Source organism: Nicotiana sylvestris, chromosome 4 (genome assembly GCF_000393655.2).
Source record: "Nicotiana sylvestris chromosome 4, ASM39365v2, whole genome shotgun sequence".
Classification (NCBI taxonomy): domain Eukaryota; kingdom Viridiplantae; phylum Streptophyta; class Magnoliopsida; order Solanales; family Solanaceae; genus Nicotiana; species Nicotiana sylvestris.
In genome coordinates, this window is record NC_091060.1 from 169,416,915 (window position 1) to 169,432,258 (window position 15,344).

Genomic DNA, 15,344 nt, shown 5'->3' on the forward strand with positions numbered 1-15,344 from the left:
CATATGTGTGTGTGCGTGTGTGAGTGTGTGTGTGTGTTTTTTTAAATTATTTTTATATGGACACTATATCCTATCTATGTATGTATATATAATATTTAATTTATTTAACATTCAAAATTTTAATATTCAATATTTAATATCGAATATAGCTTGCATATATATATATATAGACACACATATATCTGATATCGAATGTAGCTTATATATATACTATACTATATTATACTATATTATATATAGTGTAATATGTAATAATTTAGAAATCAGTTCCGACCGATTTCGGTCGGTGATGTCCAGTCAAACGGTCAAATTATAATTAATAGTACCGACCAAAAAATTTTGACCGACTTCGATCGGAAATTTCTAATTAAGAACAGTTGCAGTGGGGTTCTTCCCCATTTTTCTCTTTACTCTTTCTCTCTTCCGTCTTCCACATCTGAAAATCCTCCCCTAAATCACTTCACCACTCTCTTCTCACCCAAAATCAAATCCCCCACTTCGTCTTTCCTACGCCACCACTATTTTTCCGCTGCCATAGAAGGCCGCCCCACAACTGCTCCAAAATCATACTCCTCTCCTCTCTTTCTAGGTTAGTTATCTATATTTGTTAATTTTAATTATTTAAGTTCTTTCAATTGTATAAATTAGGATTTACTATTTTGGATTTTGGGATTATTTCAATAGTATGATTACATGGTCATGATTTTTGGAGTAGTACTATATGAAACTCCAAAAATTTATCAGATTCTTTCTTACATATTTTCAAATGAGTTTAATTATTATATTCTAACAATGTGAAAAAAATTACAATTCAATGTCACTTTAAATGTAATTCCAAAAGGTAACTTCACATAATCAGTGAAGTTGCTAATGTTAAGTAATGTTTTTTATTAGTGTGTATATCGTAGTTGGATGTATAATAGGGTTTTTGTCTAAATTTATTATTTTAGATTTTAATTTATTATTATATTAGTGTTTATTGCTTTAGAAAATTAGGCTTAACTAATTATGCTAGATTAATTGAGTGTGCTAATAAATTATACTTTATTATGTAACTTAATTCTATAAATTAATTTGAATTATGATTAATAAGACATGTAATTTATTTGTTCTTTATGTAGATGGAATATCGTATTGGATGTATAATAGGAATTATCCTAATCGTCAGTTTTTGAGGGAGGAATTTATAGAAGGGGTTAAGAAATTTATTAGGAATTTAAAGAGAGATGAACAATTTGGTACTCTTCAAGTTCAGCTAGAAAAGAGGGACGAACAATTTAATCTCCTTCAAGGTCAGCTGGTCAATCTTCTTGCTAGTTGTGCTTTCCCCATTCTCCGGTCTCGTAAGCCTACCCCATGTGCTAATCCTTCTCGTCGCGATCCTTCGAACCATGCCGACGATGAAAGTTCTAGTAGTGAAGATGGAGATGATGCAATAAAAAACACTCATTGAATGGTGTGTATTGCTAAACATAATATTCAACTTGTCAATATTTAGTTGGGACTAGTTTTGAATGATGATTGTATTGTTGATATTATTTTGTTATTGAACATTTGTATAGTTGTTGTTGTGGTTGGCGTTGTTGTTGTTGTTATTAGTGTTATTGTTGTGGTTGTTATTAGCGTTGTTGGTTAATTGTTGTTGTTGTTAGTTAGTTAATTGTTGTTGTTGTTGTTAGTTAATTGTTGTTATTAGTGTTAGTTAATTGTTGTTATTGGTGTTAGTTAATTGTTATTGTTGTTAGTTAATTGTTGTTGTTATTATTAGTTAATTATTGTTAGCAATGTAATGTTGTGTCACGACCCAAAATACGACCCATCGTGATGGCACCTATCGATGATACTAGGCCAGCCGACATTACCAAAACGCTTTCAACAATGACCAGAAATAAAACAAGACTTTCAAAATAAATGAAATCTTTGACATAAAACGGGGTGAACCCCAAAACATAAGCACGGAAATAAAGCCCGACATTGGGATATCACTAGTCATGAACATCTAACATAGCCGATTCAAAAGTAACAAGACTAACATAGTCTTGAATCCAAATACAGTAAATAAGGAAAGATAGGGAAGAAGAAAGCAGGGCTGCGAACGCCGGCAGCTATGTCGCAATCTCCAATGACCAGCTACGGGTACTATCAACAATCACCGTGTCCAACAACTCCTAGATTTGCACACGAGGTGCATGGAGTAACGCGAGTACGCCAACTCAGTAAGTAACAATAATAAATAAGGAACTGAAGATAGTGACGAGTTACACAATTTTAGTTCATTTCAATAATTTTAGAAAGGAAAATAGTCATGCTTCCCAAGTTCCGATAAATTAAATCAAATCAGTTTATTTCAGGCAAGTTCAAGTAAAATCAGATAAAAGTATCTTTCAATAGTTTTCAAAATAAAGTTAAAACTTGAATTAAAAAAATAGAAAATAAATTTAAAAATGGTGGGCTGGCCGAGGAGGCCCGTAGCCCGCTGGGTTGGACTGACCATTTTAAAGCCCACCAAAATAGTGGGCCAGGCCAACCCGTCCAACGTCAAAGCCCGCATGGGTTGGGCTAGGCTGGGCTGGGCTAGCCCATATTGACAGCTCTAATTAATTAGATAGAAATGAACTAGTATTGTCTTTAACAAAATGTTTCCATTTTAGACTTCAATACCGTTAATCCCATTCTTTAGATTTTTTCACACTGCCCCTTCAACTTAATGATACTAGCATGACGACCTCGATTTTGGAAGTTTGCATGATAGCCACAGCATTTTTCCATGTATTACAAATATAGATTATATGTGAGTAACACAAAATTCCGATTAAAAAGCATGTTATTAAAGCACAATGTCATCAAATAGCACATGAGGATTACCGTTGTTATTTTCACACTAATTCTATGACTTCACGGGAATCTAGAAGTTAATAAATTGCTAACGGTAAAAATTTACCCATATTGGAGTAAAAAGAGGGTTTTCTACTAAAGCTTTAGTAAGCATTAGGCGAAAGCGGATGGAAACCCTAAAACTTTATAATGTTAGTTATTATAACTATAATATCTTTATATATTTTTTTATTTATTAAAAATAAGATTCTTAATTAGTAGACTTTAGTTTGTCATGTCACTACTTGAAAACTGGCAACATTCTTCCAAACAATACCGACCGAAGTCGATCGATTTTTGTAAACCTTTATATAAATAGTGTTTAAATAAATAATATTCAATACTCTATTGATATATATACATACACATACGCACACATATGTGTGTGTGCGTGTGTGAGTGTGTGTGTGTGTTTTTTTAAATTATTTTTATATGGACACTATATCCTATCTATGTATGTATATATAATATTTAATTTATTTAACATTCAAAATTTTAATATTCAATATTTAATATCGAATATAGCTTGCTTATATATATATATAGACACACATATATCTGATATCGAATGTAGCTTATATATATATTATACTATATTATACTATATTATATATAGTGTAATACGTAATAATTTAGAAATCAGTTCCGACCGATTTCGATCGGTGATGTCCAGTCAAACGGTCAAATTATAATTAATAGTACCGACCAAAATATTTTGACCGACTTCGATCGGAAATTTCTAAATAAGAACAGTTGCAGTGGGGTTCTTCCCCATTTTTCTCTTTACTCTTTCTCTCTTCCGTCTTCCACATCTGAAAATCCTCCCCTAAATCACTTCACCACTCTCTTCTCACCCAAAATCAAATCCCCCACTTCGTCTCTCCCGCGCCACCACTATTTTTCCACTGCCATAGAAGGCCGCCCCACAACTGCTCCAAAATCATACTCCTCTCCTCTCTTTTAAGGTTAGTTATCTATATTTGTTAATTTTAATTATTTAAGTTCTTTCAATTGTATAAATTAGGATTTACAATTTTGGATTTTGGGATTATTTCAATAGTATGATTACATGGTCATGATTTTTGGAGTAGTACTATATGAAACTCCAAAAAATAATCAGATTCTTTCTTACATATTTTCAAATGAGTTTAATTTTTATATTCTAACAATGTGAAAAAAATTACAATTCAATGTCACTTTAAATGTAATTCCAAAAGGTAACTTCACATAATCAGTGAAGTTGCTAATGTTAAGTAATGTTTTTTATTAGTGTGTATATCGTAGTTGGATGTATAATAGGGTTTTTGTCTAATTTATTATTTTAGATTTTAATTTATTATTATATTAGTGCTTATTGCTTTAGAAAATTAGGTTTAACTAATTATGCTAGATTAATTGAGTGTGCTAATAAATTATACTTTATTATGTAACTTAATTCTATAAATTAATTTGAATTATGATTAATAAGACATGTAATTTATTTGTTCTTTATGTAGATGGAATATCGTATTGGATGTATAATAGGAATTATCCTAATTGTCAGTTTTTTAGGGAGGAATTTATAGAAGGGGTTAAGAAATTTATTAGGAATTTAAAGAGAGATAGAACAATTTGGTACTCTTCAAGTTCAGCTAGAAAAGAGGGACGAACAATTTAATCTCCTTCAAGGTCAGCTGGTTAATCTTCTTGCTAGTGGTGCTTTCCCCATTCTCCGGTCTCGTAAGCCTTTCCCATGTGCTAATCCTTCTCGTCGTGATCCTTCGAACCATGTCGACGATGAAAGTTCTAGTAGTGAAAATGGAGATGATGCAATAAAAAACACTCATAGAATGGTGTGTATTCCTAAACGTAATATTGAACTTGTCAATATTTAGTTGGGACTAGTTTTGAATGATGATTGTATTGTTGATATTATTTTGTTATTGAACATTTGTATAGTTGTTGTTGTGGTTGGCGTTGTTGTTGTTGTTATTAGTGTTATTGTTATGGTTGTTATTAGCGTTGTTGGTTAATTGTTGTTGTTAGTTAGTTAATTGTTGTTGTTGTTAGTTAATTGTTGTTATTGGTGTTAGTTAATTGTTGTTATTAGTTAATTGTTGTTATTGGTGTTAGTTAATTGTTATTGTTATTATTAGTTAATTATTGTTAGCAATGTAATGCTGTGTCACGACCCAAAATACGACCCGTCGTGATGGCACCTATCGATGATACTAGGCCAGCCGACATTACCAAAACGCTTTCAACAATGACCAGAAATAAAACAAGACTTTCAAAATAAATGAAATCTTTGACATAAAACGGGGTGAACCCCAAAACATAAGCGCGGAAATAAAGCCCGACATTGGGGTATCACTAGTCATGAACATCTAACATAACCGATTCAAAAGTAACAAGACTCACATAGTCTAGAATCCAAATACAGTAAATAAGGAAAGATAGGGAAGAAGAAAGCAGGGCTGCGAACACCGGCAGCTATGTCGCAATCTCCAATGACCAGCTACGGGTACTATCAACATTCACTGCGTCCAACAACTCCTAGATTTGCACACGAGGTGCATGGAGTAACGTGAGTACGCCAACTCAGTAAGTAACAATAATAAATAAGGAACTGAAGATAGTGACGAGTTACACAGTTTTAGTTCATTTAAATAATTTTAGAAAGGAAAATAGTCATGCTTCCCAAGTTCCGATAAATTAAATCAAATCAGTTTATTTCAGGAAAGTTCAAGTAAAATCAGATAAAAATATCTTTCAATAGTCTTCAAAATATGGATATAAGGCAATTGTGTACATCAATAATATAAGTATCTCTCAATCCTCCCAATCACTCCAACCTCACAATCAATTATTCCTCACAATCACTCGGCACTCGCACTTAGTAGGTACCTGCGCTCACTGGGGGTGTGCAGACTCCGAAGGGACTCCTTCAGCCCAAGCGCTATAACAAACCAATCATGGCATAAATCAATCAGGGTCACAGCCTCACTCAATCATAAATCAATAAAACATGTTGCGGTGTTCAGACTGATCCCATAAATATCCTCACAATCAGGCCCTCGGCCTCACTCAGTCATTAATCTCTCCAGCCGCTCGGGCTCTCAGAAATCAGAAAAATCAGCCCAAACAACAATAACATGAAGTATCAGATAGAATATAGAGACTGAGAAATGATATACGAGTAAAAACTATGATTGAGTACAAATAGCATTTAATAGACAATTCAACATGTAACGCGGCCCCTACGGGACCCAACAGTGCCAACATATAGCCTAAACATAGTTTCTAACATGATTTACAGTCAATCTTTCATAACACATAGGCAGCATAGAGCTAACAGCATGTTGTTCAACTTTACAGTTTCTACGGGACGTACCAAGTGACAATCCGTTCGGTACACGCCCACACGCCCGTCACCTAGAATGTGTGTCACCTCCAAAAATAGTCACACAATTCGGGGTGTCATACCCTCAAGACCAGATTTACAACTATTACTTACCTCAATTTGAGCAAAATTCTATTCCGCAATGCCTTTGCCTCTCGAATCAGCCTCCAAACGTCCCGAATCAAGCCAAAAGTAATACAATACAATTAATATACGCCAAGGAACCAATTTCACAAGAAAAATTACTTAATTGGACACAAATCCCGAAATCGATTCAAACCTGGCCTCCGGACCCACGTCTCGAAATCCGACAAAAATTACAAAACTAGAAAGCTCATTCACTCACGAGTCTACCCATACCAATTTCATCAAAATCCGACATTATTTGGTCCCTCAATTCTCCAAATTACTCTCTCCAAAATCCCAAGTCTTAACCCCTTATTTCACTTCAAAAATCCTACTAATTAAGTGGGAAATCAATGGAAAAATATCGTAGCTAATGATAATAGAGCTCAAGCAACTTACCTCAGTGAAAACTCTTTAATCCCCTTCAAAAATCACCCCAAAAGCTCCAAGATCCGACTTGAAAATGGTGGAAATGAGCAACAATTCGCGAGGCCTCCTTTTTATACTTTCTACCCAGTGAACTCGCACCTGCGTCCAGATCCCTGCTTCTGCGATGCCGCACCTCCAGAATTCCCATCACGGGTGCGAAAGTCACTTAAAAATCCAGACTCCGCATCTGCGGCAAAATCTCGCACCTGCGCATCTTTGTCCGCTTTTGCGGAACCAACCAACTTCCTTACTTCTGAATCTGCGCCTCAGGTCTCGCAGATGCGCCCGCCTTCTCGCACCTGCGGTTCCAGTTAAAGTCCCATATGGCCGCATCTGCAACTCATATGTCGTTGATGTGGTCTCGCACCTGTGTCTCCTACTTCGCAGGTACGGACGACACTAGAAAAAGCAGTTGATCAGCTGTATTTCCAAGTTCCAAACTCCCCGTTAGCCATTCGGAATCACCCCGAGCCCCTTGGGACCTCAACGAAACATACCAACAAGTCATATAACCCCATATGAACTTAGTCGAACCTTCGAATCACTCAAAACAAAATCAAAACACCAAATTACCCTCAGATTCAAGCCTAAGAACTTATATATTTAAAATTCCGACCGATTTCGGTCGGCATTTGAAAATTAAATAAAAAAATTTAATTAATAATGACTGATTTCGTTCGGTAAATGCAGTTTGGTGTCAGTCAACGCATTGAATAAACCGACAGTTTTCGGTCGGAATTTTTTGACTAATTTCGGTCGCAACACGTTAGTGACCATCATTTTTCCTACTAATTCAAAATATTATGCCACATATGTTGAAACATAGAGAATAGAATTATACGCATACTTTAAAATTTTGAATGCGATTTTCTAGTGGAAATTACATTTTTTTTATATCACAGGTTACCTAAAAAAATAACTATAAATAACTTTTACAAAGAGTGAAATTAATAACCTAAGTCGTGAATAATCCACTTACATATAAAAAAAACTTTACACTGTCTAAATCGTGAATAATTGCCCCTCAAAGAAAGCAAGACAATTAGTTAGAGGGTTAGTTGGAACACCGAGGTCATTTTGGTACTTACACACACCTAGCTCGGTGCATAAAATGATGTTGCCTCAGCATGCTTTGATGCCACAACCAAATTCTTGAGAAGGCTCATTCAACTTCACTTTTACACCCTTAATCTCTACTTTTCAAATGGCTGAGAAAAGCAAAGTTCTGATCATTGGAGGAACTGGATATATTGGAAAATTTGTAGTAGAAGCAAGTGCAAAATCTGGACACCCCACCTTTGCTTTGGTTAGAGAGAGCACACTTTCTGACCCTGTTAAGAGTAAAATTGTTGAGAATTTCAAGAATTTGGGTGTCACTATTCTTCATGTATGTATATATAGTGCATTAATTCTTTCTTTTTATGCAAAACAAAATGTGGAAAACGAATATTTCTAATACAAGGTAGGGGTAAGATTTGCGTATATTCCATCCTCCCCAAACTCCACACATGGGATCACACTGGACTTGTTGTTGTTTGTTGTAAAATGAGGAAAAATAATTGAAATTAAAATTTTACATGCAAGTAATTGTAAATTTCTTGTTTTGAACAGGGTGATTTATATGATCATGAGAGTTTGGTGAAGGCTATAAAGCAAGTGGATGTTGTAATATCAGCAGTAAGTCATATGCAATTGGCTGATCAAGACAAGATCATTGCTGCTATCAAAGAAGCTGGCAATATTGACTTTGGCATTTTGCCAAACTTCAACAAATCTCCACCTTGGCAAAATTCCACATTTTCAATTCTCTCTCAATAACAAATTTTGGTTGTGTCTTCATCTTCAATCTTCAGTGTTCAACAATGTTGATCAAATCCAAACAATGTTGAAACTTGACCGCAGTCACCACCTTTGTCAGCATATCAGCAGGATTCTCTGTAGTATGAATTTTCTTCACCGTGACTCCACCTTCTTCTATGATTTCTCGTACGAAATGATACCGAACATCAATGTGCTTCGTCCTTGCATGATAAACTTGGTTCTTCGCTAATTGAATAGCACTTTGACTATCACAAAAAATTGTGATACCTTTTTGTTCAACACCAAGCTCCTTTAGCAATCCTTGAAGCCAAATTGCCTCTTTCACAGCATCTGTAATAGCCATGTACTCTGCCTCTGTTGTAGACAAAGCAACTGTTGACTGCAAAGTAGACTTCCAACTAACTGGTGCCTTTGCAAAAGTAAACACATAACCAGTAGTTGATCTTCGTTTGTCCATATCACCCGCAAAATCTGAGTCACAATATCCAACTACAGACTGATTGTCTTCCTGCTCAAAAACTAACCCGACATCTACAGTATTATGAATATACCGTAGAATCCACTTCACAGCTTGCCAATGCTCCTTCCCTGGATTGTGCATATATCTGCTAATAACTCCAACAGCTTGTGAAATGTCAGGCCTTGTGCAAACCATTGCATACATCAAGCTACCAACAACATTTGCGTATGGTACCTTTGACATATACTCTCGTTCAGCTTCATCCATTGGCGACATAGTAGTACTTAGCTTAAAATGGGAAGCAAGTGGAGTACTAACTGGCTTAGTCTTGTCATCTATGCCAAAACGTTGAAGTACTCTCTTCAAATATTCCTTTTGAGATAAACAGAGTTTCTTTGAACGTCTATCTCTAATTATCTCCATGCCAAGAATTTTCTTTGCCTCACCCAAATCCTTCATCTCGAACTCCTTCTTCAGTTGAATCTTCAACTTATCAATTTCTTCCAAATTCTTGGAAGCTATCAACATATCATCAACATATAGGAGAAGATATACAAAGGAACCATCTTTAAGCTTGTGCAAATACACACAATGATCGTATTTGCTTCTCTTGTACCCTTGCCGCAACATAAACTCGTCAAATCGCTTGTACCATTGTCTAGAAGATTGTTTCAATCCGTACAACGATTTTTCAAGTTTGCACACCATATTTTCTTTTCCAGCAACTTTGAATCCTTCTGGCTGAGTCATGTAGATTTCCTCCTCCAAGTTTCCATGTAAAAACGCAGTTTTTACATCCATCTGAACTAGTTCCAAATCCAATTGTGCTACCAAAGCCAACATAATTCTAATGGAGGAATGTTTTACAACTGGAGAAAACACTTCATTGTAATCAATTCCCTCCTTTTGAGCATATCCTTTGGCCACCAATCTTGCTTTGTAGCGAACATCTACTTGGTTAGGAAATCCTTCCTTCTTTGCAAATACCCATTTGCACCCAATTGCTTTCTTTCCCTTCGGGAGATTGGCCAATCTCCATGTATGATTCTGATGAAGGGACTGTATTTCATCATTCATGGCAATCCTCCACTTATCTTCTTCTGAACTTTGGACAGCGTCTTTATAAGTAGTAGGAACATCATCAGCTACAATTGAGGTTGCACAAGCAACCGTCTCTATGAGACGAACAGGTTTCGTTATTGTTCTTTTTGGCCTGCTGGTTGCTATTGATTCAAGTTGTTGTTGAGATTCCTGAGTTGGAATCTCCTCTACTGGCTCTCCTTCCAGAGGGTAATCTTCATTTGTTTCCTCCTCTGCTTCTTGTGTAGGAAAAATAAATTTTCCCTCAAACTCCACCTGCTTAGAAGCACCTTCATTTTGTTTGGTATCTTCTGTTACCTTATTTACCATAGCAAATTCATCAAAGGTAACATCTCTGCTGAATATTACTTTCTTTGTCATAGGACACCATAAGCGATATCCTTTGACTCCAGAAGTAATTCCCATAAAAATAGCCTTCTTTGCCCTTGGATCCAATTTTGACTCCGTCACATGATAATATGCAGTTGAGCCAAACACGTGCAAAGAGTTATAATCTACAGCAGGTTTTCCATACCATTTTTCAAATGGTGTTTTGCCATCAATAGCAGCAGATGGTAGACGATTAATGAGGTGGCATGCATATGTAATTGCCTCAGCCCAAAATTCTTTGCCCAAGCCAGCATTGGACAACATACACCGTACCTTCTCCAGCAAGGTCCGGTTCATACGTTCTGCCACTCCATTCTGTTGTGGTGTATGTCTAACAGTGAAGTGTCGGACGATGCCATCATTTTCACAGACCTTATTGAAATGATCATTTTTGTATTCACCTCCATTGTCTGTGCGAATACACTTGATCCTCCTGCCTGTTTGATTCTCCACCATCGTCTTCCATTTGAGAAAAATTCCCAGCACTTCATCTTTGTTTTTCATTGTATACACCCACACTCTTCGAGAAAAATCATCAACAAAGGTTACAAAATAGTGCTTCCCACCCAATGAAGGTGTTTTGGAAGGACCCCAAACATCAGAGTGTACATAATCCAAAATGCCTTTAGTATTATGGATCGCTGTACCAAATTTAACCCTTGTCTGTTTCCCTTTAACACAATGCTCACAAAACTCCAAGTTGCAAGCCTTTACTCCTTTTAACAATCCTTGATCTGATAGAGTTTTCAAGGATTTTCCTCCAGCATGTCCCAAGCGCATGTGCCATAGCTTGGTTGCTTCTGCCTCTTTGTCGTCACTGGATGTTACTGTCGCTGTCCCAATAACTGTACTGCCACGATAGCGGTACATATTATTATTCTTCCGATTAGCCTTCATTACCACTAGTGCACCGGAGCATACTCTCATCACTCCATTTTCTGCAATGATTTTGAACCCTTTTGATTCTAGGGCTCCCACAGAGATGAGATTCTTCTTCAAATCCGGTACATATCGAACATCTATCAATGTTCTGATCATTCCATCATGGTTCCTTAATCGTATTGAACCAATGCCATATGAGGTAAGAGGGCTGTTATCCGCTGTGTGGATGACTCCATATTCTCCTTCTTGAAATTCCATGAACCAGTCCCTGTTGGGACACATATGATAGCTACAAGCCGAGTCCATCAACCATATGTCTGATGATGTTGATGACTCTGTTGTAACTAATGAGAAGTCTGAATCATCACAATCAGCTACATTTGAATCCATAATAGCCTTTCCATTGTTATGTTTGGCCTTATTCTTCAACTTCGGACAGTCTTTCTTCCAGTGCCCTTTTTCTCGACAAAAGGCACATTCATCTTTACTGGGTCTGGATCTTGACTTGGATCTTCCCTTCTTTGTCCTCGTTTGATTTTGAGGACGACCCCTCACAAACAGTGCTTCTCCTTCTCCGCCCTTCTGTTTTTCTCGCTTTCTTTGTTCATAGCTGTACAAAGCTGAACAAACTTCTCTGAGAGAAATTTCGTCATTTCCATGGAGTAGAGTAGTTTCAAGGTGCTCGTACTCATCAGGAAGTGACGCCAACAACATTAAGGCCAAGTCACCATCATCATAAGTTGTATCCATATTTTGCAAATCTGTGACCAACTTATTGAAACTGGTGATATGTTCATTCATCGTGGTACCAGGAACATAGGTGAAGTGAAACAGTCTCTTCTTCATGTACAATTTATTTTGACTGTTTTTCTTCAAAAATTTATCCTCCAGTGCTTTCCATAATTTACTTGCAGAAGTTTCCTTTGTGTATGGATATTTCTGCTCTCTAGCAAGGTAGGATCGAATGGTACCGCAAGCAACACGGTTGATAATTCTCCAATCTTCTTCTCCAATAACATCTGGTTTCTTTTCTTCAATGGCCAGATCTAGCCCTTGTTGAAAAAGGACATCTAGAACCTCGCCTTGCCACATCCCAAAATGTCCGGACCCGTCAAAAATTTCTACCGCAAATTTCGCATTTGACACAATTCTTGTCATAAGCGAAGATGCCAATGATGACGTATTGTTGACACTTGATGTAGATTCTTCTTGTTTATTGTCCCCCATATTTGACACAAATATTATTTAATAGCTGACGACACAAATCAAGATTATTTCCTTTCTGATGTAGAAGATCAGACTAAGCTGCAACTACAGAGCATACTCAGACAGAACCTTGACTCAGTTACCAAGATAAATCTTTTCTGATGTGGAAGATCAGACTATGCTGCAACCACAGAGCATACTTAGACAGTACCTTGGCTCTGATACCAATTGTTGCGGAAGCCAAATGTATATAGTGTGAATAAGTCACAACTACTATACCAAAAATTATGACAGCCACCAAATAATAAATAAGACAATAAAACAATAATAAAGGGAACACCAGAATTTACGAGGTTCGGCTAATTTTGCCTACTCCTCGGACACAACCAATATTTTATTTCACTCCAAAAATACAAGTGAAATAATACTAAAGAGAGAAGATACAAATGCCTTAAACAGATGAGAAGGCAAATGAGAGGTGTGTCTCAATCCTAAACATTAGGCCTTCTTTTATAGGGGAAAAATCCCCTCCAAACTTAACTCCCAACCAATGTGGGACTTTGGCATTTTGCCAAACTTCAACAAATCTCCACCTTGGCAAAATTCCACATTTTCAATTCTCTCTCAATAACAAATTTTGGTTGTGTCTTCATCTTCAATCTTCAGTGTTCAACAATGTTGATCAAATCCAAACAATGTTGAAACTTGATCGCAGTCACCACCTTAGTTAGCATATCAGCAGGATTCTCCGTAGTATGAATTTGGTATGGATGTTGATAAGGCCAATACAGTGGAACCAGTAAAGTCTTTAGTTGATGCAAAAGCCCAAATTCGTAGAGCTACCGAGGCTGAAGGAATTCCTTATACTTATGTCTCCAGCGACTGTTTAGATGGTTTTTTCTTAGCAAATTTGGTCCAACCAGAAGCCACTGCTCCCCCTAGAGACAAAATCATCATTCCTGGAGATGGAAACGTTAAGGGTATGTGGAAAAAAATTCCTTATCCACTATGTTTTGCGGACTCTTTAAATACCGTCGTACTCGTGTCAGATCCTTCAAAAATACATTAATTTTGAAGGATTCCTCACGCGCAGAACCGGATCCAGGATTTAAACTTTATGGGTTTAACTTTTAAGATTTTTAGCATTAAACCTGTTATATTTTTAAGTTATGGGTTCATGTCTACTATTTATTATAATTTCAGTAAGGTTTTACACATAAACTTATGATCTGCACTGAAAGTTATGGGTTCGGTTGAACCCGTACCTGCAATCAGTGGCGTAGCAATATAGAGTGAAGGGTGTTCAACTTCCTTCATCGGAAAATTACACCAAGTATATAAAAAATTATACTATGTATAAAGGTCAAAAATTACTTTTCATAGATATATATATATTAAACTTGAACATCCTTTGTAAAAATTCTGGCTTCACCATTGCCTGCGATTGTACATCCGCTCGTGGTCACGTACTGACTAATATTTTTAGAGAGTTCGAGTAACATAACTTATTCGTGCCCACCACTATTAGGTGGCGACTCTATTGATTTGAAAGAAAACAAGTTCATGGCAAAATGTCTCATTTTTGCATACTTTTCCTTTTTTTTCTTTCTTTGCAGCTGTGTTCAATGAGGAACATGACATTGGCACCTACACTATTAAAGCTGTTGATGACCCGAGAACGTTGAACAAAACCCTCTATATTAAGCCTCCCAAAAACACACTATCGTTCAATGAGTTAGTGGCTATGTGGGAGAAAATGATTGGTAAAACTCTGGAGAAAATCTATATTCCAGAGGAGCAAATTCTCAAAGACATCAATAGTCAGTAATCTTATTCTTTAATCAAGATTTTTTTCTCAATTAAGATTTGGTAATTAATTATGACGTTGTATATTGTATACTATTGCAGCATCTCCTTTTCCAAACAATGTCGCTTTGGCGCTTAACCACTTAACATTTGTAAAGGGTGATCTAACTAATTTTGTGATTGAGCCAGCGTTTGGGGTTGAGGCTTCGGAACTTTATCCAAATGTCAAGTACACCACTGCGGAGGAGTACCTTGTTCAATTTGTCTAATATTCACACGTTTGATGTCTCCGATCACTCAAAATCAATAATTATAAGTGTCTGTCACCTATGTTAATAAAGACATGTATTAACTGAGCCATGTAGAATGGTTTTTATCATCCATTGTGAGTACTATAATGAAATTACAGAAAATGATAAAACATTTTTGTCTTTTATGTGATGCTCGCTTATTCAAATTCCTATACTAGTTTGTAAGATCCTGCAATCAGATAAAATATGTGAGTAACGTGTGTTTCCTGTGCTTCATTGACGACCCTAATCTCCACTTTATTTATTTTTTTCTCGTGAAAGATGATATGGTTAGAAAAAAGTGACAAAATAAGATTTATATATTAGTCGTTAAATTTATTTATTTTTAGAATCGAATTTTAATCATTAGGATTCAAATATCTTAATCTATTAACACATTCTAATATTCAGATGTGTATTCCGCTTATATTAATCATAGAGTCGTCAATATGGGCTTGGTTTGATGGGTCATCCCAGCCCGTGATTTAATAAGGTTGGACTAAGATTTTTTGAGCCCATTTAAAAATGAGGCTTTTAAGCCCGGCCCAAGTATGCCCGTGGCCCATGAGGCTTGACCGAGGCTGAGCTGGGGTGCCCC

General features: G+C 36.3%; 1 protein-coding gene and 2 long non-coding RNA genes across 3 annotated transcripts; 2 read left to right on the forward strand and 1 right to left on the reverse strand.

Annotated features, from left to right (window-relative positions):
- Positions 1-1,745, forward strand: LOC138889189 (uncharacterized). Its single transcript, XR_011407001.1, has 2 exons — positions 1-589; positions 1,122-1,745. It is a non-coding gene; the product is annotated as an uncharacterized lncRNA (long non-coding RNA).
- Positions 1,746-5,149: 3,404 nt separating this feature from the next.
- On the reverse strand, positions 5,150-7,854 carry LOC138889191 (uncharacterized). The gene is made up of 2 exons (XR_011407002.1): positions 5,761-7,854; positions 5,150-5,409 (listed from the first exon to the last, which is right to left on the reverse strand). It is a non-coding gene; the product is annotated as an uncharacterized lncRNA (long non-coding RNA).
- Positions 7,855-7,943: 89 nt separating this feature from the next.
- Positions 7,944-14,892, forward strand: LOC138889190 (phenylcoumaran benzylic ether reductase TP7-like). Its single transcript, XM_070172353.1, has 6 exons — positions 7,944-8,198; positions 8,423-8,561; positions 11,710-11,714; positions 13,405-13,630; positions 14,267-14,470; positions 14,559-14,892. The coding sequence occupies exons 1-6, from the start codon at positions 8,016-8,018 to the stop codon at positions 14,723-14,725; spliced, it is 924 nt and encodes a 307-aa protein (XP_070028454.1). The 5' UTR covers positions 7,944-8,015; the 3' UTR covers positions 14,726-14,892.
- Positions 14,893-15,344: the final 452 nt, after the last annotated feature.

What these genes read in the sequence shown, in the direction of transcription:
- LOC138889190 (XM_070172353.1), top strand. Translation starts at nt 8,016, where the DNA reads ATGGCTGAGAAAAGCAAAGTTCTGATCATTGGAGGAACTGGATATATT. An exon ending in TGGGTGTCACTATTCTTCAT is followed by an intron (nt 8,199 to 8,422) that starts GTATGTATATAT and finishes TGTTTTGAACAG; the next exon opens with GGTGATTTATATGATCATGA. An exon ending in TGGAGATGGAAACGTTAAGG is followed by an intron (nt 13,631 to 14,266) that starts GTATGTGGAAAA and finishes CTTTCTTTGCAG; the next exon opens with CTGTGTTCAATGAGGAACAT.